The sequence below is a fragment of the Eptesicus fuscus genome, chromosome 15, assembly GCF_027574615.1.
Source record: "Eptesicus fuscus isolate TK198812 chromosome 15, DD_ASM_mEF_20220401, whole genome shotgun sequence".
NCBI classification, from domain to species: Eukaryota; Metazoa; Chordata; class Mammalia; order Chiroptera; family Vespertilionidae; genus Eptesicus; species Eptesicus fuscus.
Window position 1 is genome coordinate 29,988,537 of NC_072487.1, and position 21,704 is coordinate 30,010,240.

A 21,704-nucleotide genomic window follows, 5' to 3' on the forward strand; every position below is an offset into this window, starting at 1 on the left:
GCATATGGTGGTTCACTCTAGCCTTCTCCCTTACTTACTTTTAACTTTTTTAAAGATAGGGAGAAACCTGGCTATTATTTCTTAAAATTGAGTTCTTTGGAATTGTTAACTATAACCCTGTAAGAAACTACTAGTAATTTACAACCAGAATAGTTTTTATGAATAGCTTCTTTTAGTTTAGCCTTAGGATAACCAGTTAAAACACTGTTTTCCAAAGTTATGTAGACCACCTCTTTAAAAGCTTTTTTTAATCTCTAAAAATTAAATACAAGTTCCTCAGAAGCTAACAATACTCCAAACACATTAAAACTGCTAGACATTAACTGTTTTTACTTCAAATATCAACTAAAATTTAAAAACAAGTACCTTGGGAAGAGTGACATCAGCAAGATGGCAGAATAGTAAACCTGGACTCTGTCCCTCACACACAAATTCAGTAACAATTCACAGAAAAAAATTCTGCTTCTGAGTAATCCAGAAACTACTTGAAAGGCACCTGAATACTGAATGAACGTGAAATTAGACTCATCAAACTTGGTAGGGAGATTCAGAACACCCTCAATAGAATTCCTACTCCCAACATAGTGCCAAGAAATCCTCCCATTCCCAGTTAATCCCCAAGGAACAAAAGACATAAACTGCATGTCCAATGCCCCAACCTTCCCACTGGCCTCTGTCTTGCCAGTCTTGGAAGTGACAGAACCAGCATAATCTAGCCCCCCGACAGAGAATAGAGATAGTGGCGTGGACGTATAGTCATTATATCTCATCAGCACTGAGAGAACAAAGATTCACAGCTCTCTCCTGGGCAAAGAAATCATTTGTCCACAAACTTCTATGGAGGCTATCCAAAGGAATGACTTCTGTCTTGCTGTTCTTAGAGTACTGATGAGATATAGAAAAACCTAGCTGTCTGGGGGTAAGTGAGAATAGAAACAGAGATTTAAGCAGGCAGTTGCCATAGCCCCTCCCCCCTGGCTCAGCACAGAACAAGCGGACAATAAACCCCAGCTCCCAACTTCTCTCTGGGGAGCAAGACAGTCCACAGCTTTAATGCCCAAACCTTTCTTGGGGCTGCCCAAAGGGGGAGGGGTTTCTGCCTTGCCTTTCCCAGGGCATTGATGAGACCTGCCAAACCTAGTGAGAATAGAGACAGAGGTGTGTGAGTTGCCACAGCCCCTCCCCAGCTCAGCACAGAGCATGGGGAAAAAACTTCAGGTCCCAGCTTATCCCAAGGGAGGGAAAGAGTTGGATCCAACTTTACAGGATGCCTGGTGAACAATTGCAGTTTCACTTGTTGAAGCGCATTTAAGGAATCCAGCATACCCTAGACACCTGAGAACTGCAAAGAATAAAGGAAGCACATTGGATTAACATGAGGTTTGAGAGGCTATAAGAAATCTCTGGCTGGCTGATTGGTGGGAGACTTTTAATATATGAGGCCAGTTTGTGAAGACTGGGAGAGGTGGCTGCTCTGTCTAACACACAGTCACCAACACGGAGAGTTAATGAAGATGAAAAAAACAAGCAAGTATGTTCCAAACAAAGGAACGAAATCTCCAGAAACAAACCCCAATGAAACAGAGATACATGATTTACCAGACAGGTAATTCAAAATAACCGTCAGAAAGATGCTAACTAAGGTCAGGAAAACAATGGATGAACAAGTGAACTTCAACAAAGAGATAGAAAATTTTTAAAAGTTACAAACATAAATCATGGAGCTAAAGATAATTATCTTGAGTTCAACAAAAGACTAGATCACACATAAAAAGAATGAGCAAACTATAAGAAAGGTCATTTGAAATCACTAAATCATAAGAGTGAATAAAGTTTAAGGGACCAACAAGCAGACTAATATACACATAGAAAAGAGAGAAAGGACCAGAAAGCTTATTCAAGGAAATAATGACTGAAAACAGAAATGGACATCCAGATCAAAGCCCCCTAAAAGAAACTCAAATCCACACTGAAATTATAAATTGTCAAAAGTAAAAGCAAAGAGAATATATTGAAAACAGAATAAAAAGGTAACTTGTCAGGTACCAGGGAACCAACCCCCTTAAAACTGTAAGTGGATTTCTGAGCAGAAACCTTGCAGGCCAGAGAGGAGTGGGATGATATATTCAAAGTGCTGAAAGAAAAAAGCTGCCAAACAAGAATATTATTACATCTGGCAAAAATGTCCTTCAAAAATAAAAGATAGTCTTTCCTAAACAAACAAAAGCTGAGGAAGTTTATCACCACTACACCCACTTGCCAGAAATGCTAAAGGGGGTTCTTTATGTTGACAGAAAGGTCACTAAACAGCAACACAATAGCATAAACAAGTATAAAAGTGGTTGGTATAGGTCAATATGTACACAAATAATAGTACATTATAATACTGTAATGGTTAGGTTACAAAACAAGTCTTAACAAATTTCAGAAGACTGAAATCATACCAACTATCTTTTCTGACCACAATGGAATGCTACTTGAAGCCAACAGCAAAAGAAAAACTAGAAAATTCACAAATATGTGGAAATTACACATGCTCTTGAACAACAAAGGGATCAAAGAAAAAATCAAAAGGAAACTTAGAAAATATCTTGAAATAAAGACTAAAATGCAATATACCAAAATCTATGGAATGCAGCAAAAGGACGCTTATAGTGATAAACACCTACATTTAAAAAGATCTCACAACAACCTGATTTTATACCTCAAGGAACTAGAAAAAGAACGAAGTCCAAAGTTAAATAAAACTAGAGTAGAAATAAGCAAGCAGAGAATAGTAAAACAATATAGAAATAATAAAACAGTTGGTTTTTAAAAAGATAAACAAAATTGAGGAAACTTCAGCTAGACTTGAGACAGGATAGTTAGATGTTAGGAGACATTTTCTAGGAAAAGGGAAATTGAGGCAAATGGTTAGACAAATAGAGCCAAACAAGTCAAGCAATTTACAACCAGATAGTAAATAGTAAGTGCTTATCTTCCCTAACCAAGGACACTTGAAAACAAATAGTTTACACTTCTCCTCCCCAACCAAAGAGTAAATAGCTTAAATCACCCTGGTCAGGGAGATAGAAAATAGAGACTCAATTAGTGCATTACTGACAGCCAAATGCAAAGACCAATGAAGTCCAGGGCGTAAGTAATAAAAAACTCAATTGGAGAGTCAAACAAACCCAAGATAGAGGCAAAGCAGAACCAGAAATGACCCTAGTCTCTCTATGCAGCCCTGGCTGGTGTGGCTCAGTTGGTTGGGTGTTGTTTTGTACAACAAAAGGTGGCGGGGCAAGTAAGGGAGGCAACTTAATGATGTTTCTCACATTAATGTTTCTCTCTCTTTCTCCCTCCTCCCCTGTTTCTCTTCCCCTCCCCCTCCCTCTCTCAAATCAATAAACATATCCTCAAGTAAGAATAAAAAAATAATAAATACCAAAATCTGGGTGGCTTAAAACAACCAAAATTTATACTGTCCCAGTTTGGAGACCAGAAGTACAAAATCAAAGTATCAGCAGGGCCATAACAGGTCTATGGGAAAATTCTTTCCTGCTTTGTGTAGCTTGTGTTTCTTGGCTTATATAAAAACTAGTGACCCATTGCACAAAATCGTGCGAGATCAGGGACCTTCCCTCCCATGGGACCGCCAGAGTCCCAGAGTCCCGCCCCACGTGGCCGGCACACCGCGGGACGGCTCTGAGTCCAGGAGTGCCGCCCCGATGCCCCGCCTCTGGGCCGCATGCAGCCAGGCCCCGCCCCCATGGCACGCACACAGGGCTGCGGAAACCCGGCAGAAGCCGAGTGAAGCGGACGCCGGAACCCCCGCACCCTTGTGGGCCGCAGGAACCCCAGCGGAAGCTGCGCAGAGCAGCCGCCAGCCCCGCCCATGCTGTGCGCGCCGCCATCTTGTGACGGTGCTATGGCGTGATGGTCAATTTGCATATTACCTCATTATTATATAGGATATCACTCCAATCACATGGCCATTTTCTCCCTGTGTGTCTTCACAACTGTCTTCCCCCTGTGCATGTCTGTTTCTGTGTTCAAATTTCCCCTTTTTATAAAGACAATGTCATTTTGAATTAGAGCCTAATCTAATGAACTCATTTTAACTTCATTACCTTTATAAATATGAGCACATTCCTGTACTGGGGGTAGAATTTCAACATATCTTTATGGGGGAACATGCATCAACCTTTAACATTCTCTCTTTGTAAATGCTCCATCATATTGAGAAGTAGGAATCTAAGAGTAAAAATATCTTATGTATGTCAAACTTTCTGCAATGAGAAAAATGTTTTATATCTGAACTATCCTATACAGTACATGGTTGTCACATACGACTACTGAGCACCTGAAATGTGGCTGGTGTAAGAAACTGTGGTTTTTTTTTTACTTAATTATTAATAAATTAAAATTTGTAATAACATGTGGCTAGTGGTTTCCATACTGGATAGACCAAAATAGGTTCTAGAGAACTGATGATTATTTACTTAAATAAAAAGGTTGGAGACCAATTCAGCCTCAAATATGCTGTGCTAAAGTTCAACAAGTCTCTTCATTACGGAAGTTTAGGAAATCTTTAGTAGGCTGATGTACCCTGTAAATCTTCAATAGAATACAGTATGTATTATTTCCCAAGCTCATAACCATTTAAACAACTCATCCTTCCCCTAGATTTATCACATAGTATCAAGAGTTCCTGCCTGGCCAGTGTGGTTCAATGGTGAGCATCAACTTATGAACCAGGAGGTCACGGTTCAATTCCTGGTCAGGGCACATGACCAGGTTGTGGGCTTGACCCCCAAAAGATGGAAACAACCCAAATGTCTATCAGCAGGTGAATGGATAAATACAAGGTGATATATCCGTACAAAGGAACATTATTCACTCATGAAAGGAATGAAGTACTGATACATGCTACAAAATGGATGAATCTTAAAGCATTAGGCTAAGTGAAAAAAAAAAAAAGCCCAGACATAAAAGGCCACATATTGTATGATTTTGTTTATATGAAATGTCCAGAATAGGCAAGTTATAGACAGAGTGGGGCAAAAGTAGGCTTACAGTTTATATGAAAAATAATATAATAATTAATAAATACAGTAAATCCTAAAGATTATTTGTTATAGTACAGTTTTAATATTTTAAGTCTCAGGATCACATAATTTAAAATACTATAAAACAGAGGTGACAGAATGAAGAAAAAAAACCTCACAGACAACAGTCTAATGATTACCAGAGGGAAAGGGGGTGGGAGATAGGAGACGGTAAAGGAGAGGGATAAATGGTGATGGAAGGAGACCTGATTTGAGGTGGTGAACACACAATACAATATACAGATGTATTACAGAATCGTACACCTGAAACCTATTTAATTTTATTAACCAACTAGAGGTCCAATGCACGAAATTTGTGCAAAGGGGGTCGGCCCTCGCAGCCCCGGCTTCATCTGAAGGTCATCCTGCTGTTCAGTCTAATTAGCATATTATGTCTTTATTATATAGGAATGTCACCCCAATAAATTCAATTAAAATACTATAAAACAAAACTCCCAACTGCTTCTTTGAAATAATTTGTTCAAAAACTCCTACTTAAGACCACAGTTATATATTACTTCCTGCTATATACAGCTTAGTCATTGATGACAAGAACTGCTGAACATTCTGGAAGGACAGGGCATGGACCAAGGCAAACCACCATATAGGGGAAAAGGGGAGCAGACCAATTGGAAGTGGGCACACAGGACTTTCTGGAGTGATGGAAATGTCCTGAATCCTGATGGGAATGGTGGTTAGACAAGTACATACACTTGTAAAAATCTGTTTAAGATCAACATTTCACTGTACATAAATTTTACCTTAAAAAAATGTCCAAAAGTAAATAAGCTATTATTTAAGAATACATACATAACTCCCAGCAAACAAAAGCCCAGGTCCAGAGAGCTTCCCGTAGGAGTTTTACCAAACATTCAAAGAAGAACTAACACCTATACTCCTCAAACTATTCCAAAAAATCCAAGAGGAAGGAACACTACCAAACTCTTTTTATGAAACCAGTATTATCCTAATTCCAAAACCAGATAAAGAAACTACAAAGAAAGAGAATTACAGGCTAATATCCCTGATGAACATAGATGCTAAAATCCTCAACAAAATGTTAGCAAATCAGACCCAGCAATATATTACAAAAAAATCATACACCATGACCAAGTGGTATGCATTCCTTGGATGCTAGGCTGGTACAATATTCAGAAATCAATAAAAGTGATACATCATGTAAACAAATTGAAAGACAAAAATCACATAACCATATCAATAAATGCAGAAAACGCATTCGACAAAGTCCAACACCCATTTCTGATAAAAACTCTCAGCAAAACAGGAATTGAGGGAGCATATCTCAACATGATAAAGGCCATATATGACAAATCTACATCAAACATCATACTCAATGGGCAAAAACTAAAACCATTTCCCTAAAAACAAGAACAAGAAAGGGATATCCGCTTTCACCACTCTTATTCAACACTAGAGGCCCGGTGCATGAATTCGTGCACAGGTGGGGTCCAGCCGGCCCACCCTGATTGGGGACGATTGGGCCGGGCCAGCCAGGGGGAGGGGCCACGGGCAGTTGGTGGGCCAGCCCTGCCCCCAATCGGGGTGAGGGGGGGCTGATCAGGGGTGGTGCCAGCTGGGGGGAGGGGCTGAGGGAGGTTGTCCTGCTGACCCCGCCCCTGGTCGAACTCCCAGTCAAGAGAACAATTTGCATATTAGCCTTTTATTATATATGATAGTACTGGAAGTCCGAGCCACAGCGATCATACAAGAAGAAGAAATAAAAGGCATCCAAATTGGAAAGGAGGAAGTAAAACTCATTATTCGCAGATGACATGATATTGAACATAAAAAACCCTAAAGAATCCACCAAAAAACTACTAGACTTAATATATGAATTTGGCAATGTAGCAGGATACAAAATTAACACCCAAAAATCAATGGCTTTTTTATACACTAATAGTGAATTCTCAGAGAAACTAAACAAGCAATACCATTTACCAGTGCAACAAAAATATTACAATACTTAGGAATAAATTTAACCAAGGAGGCAAAAGATGTGTACTTGGAAAATTACAGGACATTGAAAAAAGAGATAGAGTAAGACATAAACAAGTGGAAGACTATACTGTGTTCATAAATTGGTAGAATCAGCATCATTAAAATGTCAATACTACCCAAGGCAATCTGCAGATTCAATGCAATCCCTATTAAAATATCAACAGCATATTTCACAAATCTAGAACAAATACTCCAAAAATTTATGTGGAAGCCAGAAAGACCCCAAAGAGCCACAGCAATCTTGAGAGAAAAAAACAAAGTTGGAGAAATCACAATACCAGATTTCAAGTTATACCACAGAGCCACCATAATCAAAACAGCCTGGTACTGGCACAAGAACAGGCATATAGATCAATGGAACAGAAGAGAGACCACAGAAATCAACCCAAGCCATTAATATTTGACAAAGTAGGCAAGAGCATACAATGGAGTCAAGACAGTCTCTTCAATAAATGGTGTTGGGAAACTTAGACAGATAAATGCAAAAAAATGAAACTAGACCACCAACTTACACCAGACACAAGAATAATTCAAAATGTATGAAAGACTTAAATGTAAGTGGTGACACCATAACAATCCTAGAAGAAACCATAGGCAGCAAAATCTCAGGCATCTCCTGTAGCAATGTTTACAGATACATTTCCTAAAAAAAAAAAAAAAAACAAAACTAAGGAGAAAATAAACAAATGGGACTAAATAAAAAGCTTCTGCACAGCAAAAGAAACCATCAACAAAACAAAACGAAAATGGAGCCTACTGTATGGGAGAACATATTTGTCAATGATACATCTGATAAAGGGTTAACATCCAAAATATATAAGGAACCCATACAATTTAACAAAAGGAAGACAAACAATCCAATTAAAAAATGGGCCAAGGACTAAATAGACACTTCTCCAAAGTGGACATCCGGAAAGCCAAAGAGACATATGAAAAAATGCTTAAAGTCACTGATCATCAGAGAGAGATGTAAATTAAAATGACAATGAGGTATCACCTCACATCTGTTAGAATGGCTACCATCAACAAATCAACAAATGACAAGTGCTGGCGAGGATGTGGAGAAAAGGGAACCTTAGTACACTGCTGGTGGGAATGCAGACTGGTGCAGCCATTAAGGAAAACAAACTCCACACTAAATATGGAACTCCCATTTGACCCAGTGATCCCATTTATAGGAATACATCCAAAGAAACCCAAAATATCAATCAGAAAGAATGTATGCACCCCTATGTTCATAACAGCACAATTTACAATAGCTAATTGGAAACAGCCCAAGTGTCCATCAGTGGATGAGTGAATAAAAAAGCTGTGGTACATTTACACCTTGGAATACTATCTATACTAATAAAAGAGAAAAATGCAAATTGACCGTACTTTCATGATGCCCACCAGCCAATCAAGAGCATGCAAATTAACCAACAAAGATGGTGGGGTTATTTGCATATGCAGGCGCCAAGCAGGCGGGGGCGGGACGCTTGCATAGTCGCCATGACAACGATGCAGGCATTCTGCACTGCCCCAGCTGCTCAGAGTCTCTGGCAGCATGGTAAGGCGGGGCCGGAGCGGAAAGGCGGTGCTGGCAGCCAGGGAAAGGAAGGCCCATTCTTGCACAAATCTTCGTGCATTGGGCTTCTAGTGCAGCTATAAAAAAGAAGAATCTCTTACCCATTGAGACAGCATGGAGGGACCTGGAGAGTATCATGCTAAGTGAAATAAGCCAATCAGAGAAAGACAAATATCACATAATCTCACTCATATGTGGAATATAATGAACAAAATACTTCTTTCATGAATACATCATTCATAAAGTATTCACACCAGATATGTTTAACTTTAATCAAGCCTTCAAACATAATTTCAAGTTTATAAGAAATATAGAGGACTCAAGAAAACATTAACAACTAGACAAACCCATAGATAACGTGGTGGTGAGTTGTAAAAAAAGTGGCCTTATTTATTAAAAATAAATCTAGGTAACTGAAACCACAATATCTCTGAGGTGTGTCTGTAATGGTCCTTTCTAAACAAGCATTTCAGTTCAGTGCTATGTATGTACATAATTGGACACAGAGATGGAAATTTCTACACACAAATTCTATATAGAGCTGAAGGTAAATAATCTCTATAATTTATCTCAATTTCTTACCATATAGTTAAATGTCAACTCTGGGTCAGAAGACAACATACGTCAACATCATGATATTAATAATGCAGACTCCAAGTTTTACTATATGGCTTACAGTCTTTACTATTACATATTATTTACATGCTATATAAAGAAAAATACATAATAGGCTTCAGAAAAAGTTTTGTAAAAACTGGGTACTTTTTAAAGTGTACTTAAAAGTTTATTTAACAGAGTCTGTTAACTGAAAAATTAATTAGGGAAGACTACTTAATTTTCATATTCCAGAAAAAGAATAAATATTTTATTTTTTAAATATATTGTTATTGATTTCAGAGAGGAAGGAAGAGGGAGAGAGAGAAATATCCATGATGAGAGAGAATCATGGATCAGCTGCCTCCTGCAAGTCCCCCGCTGGGGATCAAGCCCACAACCCGTGCATGTGCCCTTGACCGGAATTGAACCTGGGACCTTTCAGTTCACAGGCTGACGCTCTATCCACTGAGCCAAACCAGCTAGGGCAAGAATAAACATTTTAAAATATACTAAATAGTACACATTATTCTAGTTTGAAATATACATCCATGTTGAAAGAATTTTCTTCTTCCTATATACCCTCTTTCCAATGAAGTTTCATAAGTTTTCCCTAGTTCAACACAATAATGGTGAAACCCAGACTTAACCATCTGCCTTAAGGCCTCATTTTCCTCATTTATAAAATGAAAAGGAAATGTTTATAATGGAAAGAAAACCATTCCACTTCACAGCCTCCTTTCATTTAAAGGACATCTATAATAATAAAAGCATAATATGCAAACTGACCCAACGATCGAACAGCAGAACAACCGTCTGGACGACCTTCTGGATGACCATGCTATGACACCACTGGCACCAGGCCAGCCAAGGCAGGTGTGATGTGATTTGTTGGGGGGCCCTGCCATTACACCACGATTGATCGCCCCGCAGAGTGAGGCCCAGGCCACCCAGCCAGCAGTCACAGAGGGAGACCCAGGCCACCGGCCAGTGATCACCCTGCAGAGGGAGGCGACCGGTGGCTGGGGCAGGGAGAGCAGCACCGCACAGATGGCAAGCAGTAGCAGTGGCGGGGGTGGGCCAGCTGCTGGCAGCTGGGGGAAGGAAAGCCCTGATAGGCTCTGATCACCAGCCAGGCCTAGGGACCCTACCCAAGGAATCCCGGATTGCGAGAGGGTGAAGGCCGGGCTAAGGGATCCCCCCGTGCATGAATTTCGTGCACCGGGCCTCTAGTAATATACTAAAAGGTTCTGAGTATTGTGCTTGGAATTTAGTGAGCATTTCTTAAACAAACTTTCATGTGAATATAACTGTTTGAATATGTTTTTTAAAGTCAGCTGTTGCTAAGATATCTTTCAAACAGATTTTTTTCAAGTTGTATTATTCCTACTTTATATGAAAAATAGCACAGAACAACCTCCACAAAATAAGCTTTAGCATTAAATGTGGATTTGTATCTCAGGTCTACTACTTATTAAATAATTTCTCCTATCATAAAATTTTTTTATTTAAGTCTTACTTTTCCTATTTGGAAATAGAATTAATACCAAACTCCCAAAGTTACTGTAAGGAGTATATTAAATAAGATATATTTAAAAAAAACTTTAAAAAGGACTATTATAATAAGAACTCATCACTTGTTAGTTTGTATTTGTTTTCTTTTAGTTTTTAAATAAGTCAATGGGATTTATATTCCATATGATTGATAGTGAACAACAATTGTATCACCCTTGGGCTTCAAAAAACAAGTGATACTGATGATGTAAAGGAAGTGATAAAAATCATAGCAATGGCAAACAAATGAGACCTAACAACTAATGAATATTGTATTAGTATATTACAACTAATATAAATAGCCAAACTGCAAACATACTGTCTCCTTACTACCTACCCTCCACACCACACACACAAAGGAACCAAACAGCTCAGTCTCCCAAAGGACAAGACAGCAGCCATTACATCAAAAATTGAATAGTCTTGAAGAGATAAACTAAGAAGTATTTCTTCTAAATGTATGACAGAATTATGACACCAATAACTAATTTGATCAGTTTTAACCCACTAAGACAGGAAAACATAAAAATGCCAGCAAAAGTCAAATTACAAGGACTTCCAACAATGGCAGAGTAGAAGTTGGCAAGTCCTCTCCCCCAAAAAACAAGCATAAAACTAAATAAAGTCAAAACAAATATTTATAATACTTGGAAATTGACCAAAGGCAAACAACAAATTAAAATCCTTTTGTTCATGAAAAACTGCTGAACTTTAGGTCAGAAAAGTGGGAATAAATGGTATTCTTGTTGGGACTGTGCTCATCCCCTCCCCAAAGCTTGGCAAACAGCAGAGCCATCAGGATGGACCTATTAGTGAAAAAACAGCAGCTTTGCTGCTAGAGGTGGGCTGCTTTGTTTGATATGTAGCAGAGGGCAATACCCTAACATTGTCAGTTAAAACAGGAAACTCCCTAGAAAACAAGCAGTCCTGCTAACAAGAGGTTGTAGACCCCATTTGGGCAAGGAGCATATCCCTCAACCAGCTAGAAAGAGAAATCTATCACACATCCCTGGTGCACTGGGAGACAATACTTAACAACAGGAAAAACCCTGAAGGACCCAAGCTCTCCACTCATTCCTGTCTGACAGAGAGACTGTGTACATGTAAAGATAAGACAAGGAAAGGCCAAGCTCCCCTACACATCACTGGGAGACTGTTCACAAGGAAATCCCAGAAGGGTCTGGTAGGAAGTAAAAGCTGGAACAGACATACCAACATCCTGAATTTTGCATGTACTCTCCAACCCACGAAGCAATCAACAGAGAATGGATGTCTTACTGGCTTAAGATATTTGAAAAAAAAAAAAAATCTGTAAACACTCACTATGTAAACACAGAGGCAACCCCTAGGAAGCCATGATAAAAATAAGCAGAGATGTCATTCAGTGGTTGCATATAGCAGGGAAGATAAATTTTGTAGATTAACTCCATGTAAGTTACTAGGAAATACTTTTTAAAAAATCAGGAACAACTACTCTCGAGGAGGGGGGGGGGAATAAAATAGACTCAGGAGCTGTTATAATAAATTATCTAAAATGCCCAATTATAGAAAATCTTGCCATCCCAACCTCCAGTGCAGCCAAGGCGGCTAACACTACTACTAAGCTGTTGCAGCTATTGCCTCTAGAGCAGTGATGGGCAACCTTTTGAGCTTGGTGTGTCAAACTTCGCCAAAAAACTGAGCATAACTCGGGTAGTGTGTCACTTTGAGGAAAACACATTATTTCGCAAATGTTTCATCCTCAGGAGTAGCAAATGTTTCATCCTCGGCATGCAGCCACCTCAGCGGCTGCGTGTCATCAGAAATGGCTACGCGTGTCAGTGCTGACACGTGTGTCATAGGTTCGCCATCACTGCTCTAGAGCTTGGTGGATCAAGAGTTCACATTGTCATGAAGAGTGACAAGGAAATTGTTGGGATACTTCTAGGATTTGATGACTTTTGAAATCACACCAGAAGGAAGAGAATTACTAAATTAGACCAGATTTTGCTAAAAGGAAATAATATAACAATGTCGGTTCCTGGAGAAGGACCTGAACTCTGAATGAATTTCCCTTGACTTATGCTACATTTGTTTTGTCTTATATGATAAAAAATATATAAACATTTTTTAAACGTTTCAATGTCTGTCTGGATCTGTGAAACTAAGTTTCCCGTTAAAGGGGAATGCTTTTGTAAATGCCATTATTATAAGTTAATCATGATTATCTTGGAAAAGAGAAGTTTGCTCTTTGAAGACTCAAATAAAGGTAGTTTTGGTTAAAAAACTAAAAATAAATAAAATGCCCAACTATCAATCAAAAATTAAAAGAAAATACAAAGAAACTAGAAAGTGTGACCCAGACGGAAGGAAAAAGAAACTATCTCTGAGTGGGCCCAGAATAGCAGATGAATTCAAAACAATTACAGGTATAATATATTACAGAAACAAAGGAAAGTATGTTTAAAGAAACAAAGGGAAATATGATAATACCCCAACATTCGGGGAATCTAAAAAAAAAGAAATAAAAACAATTAAAAAAAAGAACTAATTCTAGAGTTTAAAAGTTTAATACCTGAAATGGAAACTTCATTATATAGGTTCCACGGCATATTTGAGATGGCAAAAGAATCCAAAAGCATGAAAATAGTTCAAAAAAGTTATCCAATCTAAAAAAAAAACAGAGAAAGGACAAAAGTGGAGAGAGATATGTGAAACATCCAAGTGTAACAACATATGTATAATGGGGCTTCAGGAGATGACATTAGATAAAAAAAATATTTGAAGAAACAATGACTGCAAATGTCCTAAGTTTGATGAAAGACATTAAGCCCCAGCTTCAGAATGCTTGACAAAACCTAAGTGGGATCAACACTTACATACACACATACACCATACACAAACTACTGAAAGCCAACCATCAGAAAATGTTGCAAGAGCAAAAGTAAAATGCCTGATCACACACAAGAGAACAAAAAATACAATTAATTGATGATTTGTTATCAGAAACAATGAAGGTCAGAAAGCAATGTCATATTTAAATGCTGAAATAGAAAAACTGTCAAACATGAATTCTGTATTCCAACAAAACTATTCTTCAAAACTGTAGGCGGAGCAAACATTTAGGTAAAGAGATTAGGATTTGTTGCTAGCAAACCTGCCTAACAAGAAATACTAAAAGAAATCCCTCGGAAAAAAAATGGAAATGACATCAAATGGTATGCAGAAAAGTGTTAATAAAACAGGCCTGAGACTGCTATACTAAAAAGGGTCTGATTGGCAGTTTTCCTAAAAAAGCTAAACATAATTTACCACATGACCTAGCAGTTCCATTCCTAGGTATTTCCCCACAAGAAATGGTTATATATATCCACACAGATTGTAAAAAAAATGTTTATATAGCAGCATTAATCATGAATGTCCCAAGTTAGAAACAATCCAAATACCCATCAACTGGTGAATGGACTTAAAACTGTGATCTATTCATACGATGGAATAATATTTAGCAATAAAAAGAAATACCACAAAAGCATTATACTAAATAAAAGCCAGACACAAAAGACCACATATTATATGACTAGATCATATGAAATTTCCAAAAAAGTCAAATCCAAGGGACAGAAAGCAGGCCAGTCAATGGTTTCCGGAGTGGGAGCAAAGGATGAATGCAAATGGGGATAATGCTTTTTGGATTATTATAAATGTTCTTAAACTAGACTGTGACGATGGTAGCACAACTCTATAAGTTTGCTCAAAATTACTGTGCACTTACATATTCATAAACCTCAATAAAGCTGTTAGAAAATTAAACCACAGCAAATTCTATCGTAAAACCACAATATAGCCAAAATTTCATATGTAAATTTATATATGATTTATGATTGAAATAAAAAATCACTTTGGGAGACAGGTAGGTTTGTAATGGCAACTCAGAGAAAAAATAATTATTATAATGACCTTAAAAGAAAAATAAGATACCTTGACTCCAATCAATTAATGCTTGCTGGTCAATAAAAAAAACTTTAACTTGTAGCATGTCTGAATTCCAGAATATTTAAAAATATTTTTAAATTGTAAATTTATTTTTTTCTAATTTCATAAAGTGCATAATAAATGCGTTATTTAGCAGTAAGTGAGATGCTTTAATACAGCATTTCCTATACCAGCATTTTAGGTGACAAACACTGTATTAAATATTTAATCATATAGTGAGAAAATAATTTTTTCAATTCCCTTTTTAACCCTTTTAATTTAGATAAGGAGGAAATCTGTAAAAAGTGCTAGTTTACTTTTAAGCCTTTCTCATGTATCTGCTAACTGCCCTTTTTAAGAAAAGGACAAGAGCCTTTAACAGGACGCGATTTTCCTAACATTGTTTTCATTGTATGCCCCTCAAACAGTAACCCTCTACTCATACAAGTGGTGTTGGCTTTCCATTTTGTAGTAAAGATATAAATTGATGTATTTTGAAAGATAATCTCAAGTTTAGGAGTTAAATTGGATATGTACTATGAGAACAGGACAAAAATCATGAACAAGGCATGTGAAGGACCTAAATTCAGGAAACTGCTTCCTATGATGTAAGGTACCAGGTGCACATAAAACTCGGAATGAATGTTTACCTATAATATGGATCATGTCAATGATTCAAAAGCACCTAAAGATGAGTGAAATATCTTTGTTTATGCTGCTTTTTTGTGTCTTTCTTTTTCCACAGATTATCCTATATAATAAAAGTCTAATATGCAAACTGTCCCCTCAACCCGGAGTTCAAGGGGGGGTGTGTGTGCAGCCAGCCAACCACCACTTGACTCCCCGCGCCCGCCCCCTGCCCCCCCCCCCCCCCCCCCCCCCCCCACCCCACACCTGCCTGCCCCAGAATCAGGTCACATAATTACCATTAGCAACTTTCAAATATATAATATAGTATTATTAACTATAAATCACAATGGTGCACATTAGATCCCCAGAACTTACTCATATTACAGGTGGAAGTTTGTACTCCCTGACCAACATCCCTTTTCCCCAACCCACTCAGCTCCTGGTAACCACCTTTCTAACCTCTGTTTCAATGACTTCGGCTTTTTTAGATTCCACATAGAAGTAATATCATGTAGTATTTGTCTTTGTCTGCTTATTTCACTTAGCATAATGCTCTCAAGGTTCATCCATGTTGTTATAAATGGCAAGATGTCCTTCTTTCTAGCGAATGGATAATATTCCATCATGTATATATACACATCTTTATCCATTCATCCACTGACAGATACTTAGGTTTCCATATCTTGGCTACTGTAAATAACATAAACTAATTTTCTAAAATAATGTGGACTATGTGTAGAAAATAGTACTTAATTTACCTGCACTTTCATAATCCTCTTTAAATAAGTTTTTCTAAATTTAAACTGAAATTTACCATACCATATTTTTAAAATTACAGTCAACCCTTAAAAATCTTCCAATTATTAAACCTTCAAAAAATTGTATGCTACACATAGGATAGATATCCTGAATTCATTTATTTATTTTACAAATACTTATCAAGCACTTTTTATGCAAGGCATTATTAATAACACAAAATAAGATCATTTCTGCCCTCCATACAGTTATAATCTAGATAGAGAAATAAAGCATGTGGTAAACTTAAAATACAAACAGTTCATCAAAAAAATGTACATTATGGTTATGATAAAGAATGACTCATATAGAAAGCAGAATTTCAACAGAAGCTAAAGGATGAATAATATGCTGATAGGCAGAGATGGTGCAAGAAAGCATTCCAACAGGGGAGTGTCTATGATATCAAACTAAGTAGAGTTTGAACTTCATTCTTTAACCAACACTGAACCCTAATAGACTTCCAAACAGTGGTTCATAAGGAAGGCTCTCTGAAGGCAGTAATAGAATAGATGTGGAAGAGTAAGAAATGGGAGAGTTGGGAAACTGTGGGACAAATTAAATGTCCTTCCTGAGGTCACACGGTTAACCAGATACCTGATCCTACAACTTGCTTCTTTGAACACCTAACTCACTATTTTCTATTATTAGCATACACCAAGGAGAACAAGATTCTAATTAGAGTTACTCAAGACACATAATTTATTTCATAAACTAATTTTATTAGTAATCTTCTCAGTGATAACTCACAAATTTTCATTTACTATCATATTAACACACTAATATCTTTGGATAAAATGTTTTGCTACATAGAGCATGCCCCTTCATCCCTTTCATACTAGTATATAGCTCATTTAGGCTTTCTTTCCCAGGAGGTGTTCAAAAATACTGCTGAGGTTAATTTATGTATTTGAAACAATGTCCTGAAAATTGAGATAAGACTAATTTAGAATTCGAGCATTCTAAGGTATCATTTTGTGATTCACATATGCAGACTTCCATATTAATAGTTAAATGTATATTATAGGAATAATTCTAGTATCTCTGGTACAATACAAAACAACTCATTTCACAAAACACCCATGTCAATCATTAATCGTAATGTGTTTTAAACAGCAGCTTCATCCTCAAAGCTGACACAAGTCCTTCTACAATACCCTTGGCAGAAATACATCATAAACTGTTTCAAGTCACACCTCTACCACCCCAATTTAACATATACATGCCAAATCTTTTTTTGAGCACCCTTTTTGAGGGTTCCAAAATATCTAAATGATCCTTGTTGTAAACTCTTGAGTAGTGTTTAGAACGTCTAAGTGGAATCACAAAGTAGAAAAAACAAATTTATATAAAGTTACACAGAAAAAACAAGTTACATCCTCACACTAAAAATGAAATAAAAAAGCAAAGTATCTATAGAAACTCTTGTTCATTAACACATCTAAATAGCAGTATACTATATTTCTCAAATTTGGAGTCTGGAAAGAATTTTGAAGAGATATGACTCTATAACACTGGGATTCCATTAGATACTTAGGCTATATAATAGTAGTTATAAGGAATAAGTAAAAGTTCACTAGAAAATCCATGAAATGTACAGAAGTTATTCTTAGTGATTTCACTTTGTTTCCACAGTTTAATGACTAATCAACCTTTTACACATAATAATTCTTTTGGATATTAAAAAAGCCAGCTTAGGCCCAGCCTGGTGTGGCTCAGCAGTTGAGTATTGAGCCAGGAACCAAGAGGTCACGGGGACAATTCCCCGGTCAGGGCACATGCCCAGCTAGTGGGGCTCAATCCCCAGTAGGGGGTGTGCAGAAGGCAGCTGATCAATGATATTTTTCTCTATCCCTCTCCCTTCCTCTCTCTCTAAAAATCAATAAATATATATGTGTATATATATATATATTTTTTTAAACCAGCTTAGATTATAAATGCATGTTTCTTCCACAAGGCTATTTTTCTTTTTAAAAAAGATACATCCTCCTAAGTGAGTTTAACTTAACTAAGAAAGACCCAAATTTGAAGTAAGCAAATTGTATATCCTCTCATCTCTTTGATGTCTCTCTCCCGGTCTCCAAAAGCCCTCAAGCAGCTTTTAAAACCTCAACTATTCCTCAAAACCCTTTAGATCTTCAAAATTCACTTTATTCTATAAAAATACTTGCATATACAACCTCTCCAAAATCAAAGCTTTCATGTTCTCACGCATACACACTATTTTACACCAATTCACTCTAAATTATGTAGGACTAACTGATAGCTCCTCCATTTAGCTAGAGGTGTTTTCATGTTTAAAAAAAAGTTTGTTGACCTAAATTTATTTTAACATACACAGTTTCAGTAAGTTTAGACATTTAAAAAACAAAATAAAAACTTTCTGATTTAGTGGGAGAAAAGCGTATCTCAGGAAGAGGAGGCTGGAGACTGGAGTCTGACACCTGTTCTCCATTCACCCAGTTACAGGCACCTGTTCCTCATTCACCCAGTTATATCATCAAAGACCTTAAAATCACCTGGTCGAATACTTCATTTTTAAAGTGACAAAGCTGATGCCAAAGAGCAAAACTAACCACTCATAAACCTGCAGTACTTTGTGGTCTCTCCTCCACCACCACTCCCAAGATATTCTTGCATTTCATTTTACCTTATACTTCTGAACCCATAGCTTCCCTACAACCTAACGTTTTATACATAGGCCTTAATGTAGTGGCCCCCGGACTTCTGTAGAAAGGAGCTATCTGTGTGTAGGGTGGGAGTTTGAATGAAAGGAATATGAGTACTTTTAAATTCTAGACTGTCTTAGATATATATAGTATTTACATGGTAACTCCAAAAGCAAACAAACACACACAGATATTCTCAATATTCACAAAATTGAGGCATATTTTTGTTTCTTTTACAGAGGATTAAAGTAATTTACAGGCTTCTGGTCTATTCATCCCTCATATTAAGCTGAGTTCTGCCTAAAAATAAATTAGGTCTGCCTTTTTAGAGATAAGGGAAGCTAAATATTAGTCTTTGAAAACGTGTTACATTAAGAGTGAAATTAACCACTAAACTCAGAAAACAACTGACAATTTAAAATTCAAGGTATAATTATTTTTTTCATGTATTTAAAATAATGTTTAGATACACCCAAACAAAAAAATTATTTAATTGGCATACACAATGTAAATGAATTAGTATATCATTTAAGAACCAAATGATATACAATATATATATTTAAAAATGCAACAAGCAACAGACAGAAGTCATATTGTCATAATTGTAACAACCTATTTTGTTTTAATATATATTTAAAAAGTAAATCAGCCAAAACTTAATGGTAAAAATCTGATTTACTGTCTATCTATGATAGTTACATAAAGGAGATACAGTACCAGAAATGTTTAAATCTCATCATCACTCTTACCAGGGTTGTGTGTGAGGATAGCCAAAGACCTTGTAGGCATAAAGGTTAAACACTGAAAGCTGGGGGTTTTAACTAATTTAACTAAAACCATTATTTCACATAGATCTAATAAAGCCAAGGTCACAACCTATTTCCAGATGGTCAAGCAACCTCTGAAGAGAGAAAAAAACTTCACTCGGACATCGATTAGTAGTGCCTTCTTAAAAAAAAATAGAACAACACTTTTATACCCTGTTCTGTAGCTTTGTAGACAGCTCTCAAAAAATACAGTGTATCCCATCCACTATTTACTTTTGCAACTTTGTCTTTTATCCACTCAGTGATTAGATACAAGAAAGAAAAAGGGAAACAAACCCCACAGGATTCACAGAAAGCAAGAACAGAACTCAGTTTCACGCTCTACCCAAATCTTATAATTTCCAGGTGTGTTGATACCTCGGCGTAGCACGGGGACAGACTTGAGTTCTATTTCTGCTCCTGCTAACTTCCCTCCCTCCACTCCCCACACACAATTCTCTGCTGAAGAGTCCGAGAGCAGCAAAGGACAGGACTAGCCTGAAAGTGGGGAGATGCTGGGGAGAAGCGAGGAGTTGTATAACCCGACCTTTAGGGGGGGGGGGGGGGGGGAGATAAAAAAAACTCTGGCTGAGTTGTAGTTGCTAGAAATAAGTTATCAGAGGCCTGTGGAGTCTGGCCCTGGACAAGCAGCCCAACAGGCTTTCCCTAACTCCAAATCCACGGCCTTTCAAACCAGAGGGCTGGAGACACAACAGCGGCCAGATTTCTAATTGTGGAAAAGTTTCATAAGCAAATCTGCTCCAGGGGAATGGGGGAGGGCCAGTCGGGGCTCAGCCCAGGGAGCGCGCGGGGTCTGCCCGGGGCAGGGCGGTCGGTCCAACGCGGGAGGCACCGGGGTTTTCGGCGGCAGCGGCGGCGACTGCATCCGCCCCGGAGCCTCAGTCGCAGGACTTGCCCAGACCCGGGTCCGAGGAGGTGGACGGCCAAGACCAGCGGGTCTGCGCCGAGGGGTAGGGGTCCGGGACCCCCGGGTGGAAGTTGAGGGCTGGGCGGCACCGGGACGCGGGGAGGGAGCGGCGAGGCGGCGGCGGCGGCTCTACTCACTCGGCTGTACCAGATGCTGAGGCGGGCCGCGGCCAGCACTGCGAGGAAAGTCCTCTGCGGGTCGGACTGAACGTGGACGGGCGCCTCGGCCGGGCTTCCCACCGGGCAGAGCAGCCTCTTGGGCCAGCCGCTCAGGAAATACATGGTCCGCGCGGAGCCGCCGACGCCGCGGCGCCCGGCGGCCCCCAGCCCCGTCCGTCCCACTCAGCGGCCCGGGGCCGGACGCCCGCCTCCCGCACCGCCGCCGGCAGCTCGGGGCATCTGCCCGCGGGCCGGGCCGGGCCACCGCGAGGCCAAGCTACGAAGACACCTCCGAGCTGACGGGGCCCGGTGTGGGGGAGGGCGAGTCGGGACTCAGAGGGGCGGAGGAGCGCGGGGACCCGCCCCGGCCCCGCCCCGTCCTCGGGCCGCGCGGGCGTCAGCACCCCGCGCCGCGTGGGAAGGCGGCCGCGCGCGCGCGCACTGGAGGCCTCGCCCTGGCCCCGCCTCTGCCCTCGGAAGCTCCGCCCTCCTCGTCTCGTGCGGCCTCCGCGCGGCGTGCAGGCGCCCGCGGTTTTGCCTCTCTCCTGCCCCCCCTGCACCTCCCACGCGCAAGCCCGAGCGCGCGGGCCGGGCCGGGACACGTGAGGCTCGGAGGCAGCTCAGGCGGAGCCAGGCGGGACCCTGCGGGGAGACGTCTCGGCCTGCAGTCCACGCCCCTCCCCTGGCCCAGCCAAATCAGACTTCCCCTGTGGACGGGTGAGGCCTCCAGTGAGGGCGGCCAGGCCGGGGGGGGGAGGGGGGGGGAAGGAGGGGGGTGTCACGTGACCATCCCTTCCTGCGTTCCCACGCTGGGTTCCTGGCCGTGACTTCAGTGCTGGGGTCCTAGGCCCAGGGGTCCCTTCCCGTGTGCCAAGGTCTGCAGTGCAAATCGGTGGTGAGGTTCCTGCCCTCATGGAGTTGACATCCTAGAGGGAGCCTTTAT

General features: G+C 39.5%; 1 protein-coding gene and 1 pseudogene across 7 annotated transcripts in view; one reads left to right on the top strand and one right to left on the bottom strand.

The window, feature by feature from the left end:
• The window catches only part of RIC1 (RIC1 homolog, RAB6A GEF complex partner 1), a 139,791-nt gene extending 118,612 nt beyond the window's left edge, over positions 1-21,179 (bottom strand). For 4 of the 7 annotated variants that reach the window (XM_054727263.1, XM_054727261.1, XM_054727262.1 and 1 more), the window contains exon 1: positions 20,741-21,178. In XM_054727263.1, coding sequence (XP_054583238.1) covers positions 20,741-20,884 — 144 coding nt within the window. In that variant the 5' untranslated portion in view covers positions 20,885-21,178. Of the gene's footprint in view, positions 1-20,740 lie in introns of all 7 variants that reach the window. The other 3 variants (XR_008558304.1, XM_008144995.3, XM_054727267.1) reach the window with 2 other exon arrangements.
• On the top strand, positions 12,715-12,867 carry LOC114232751 (U6 snRNA-associated Sm-like protein LSm5; annotated as a pseudogene).
• Positions 21,180-21,704: the final 525 nt, after the last annotated feature.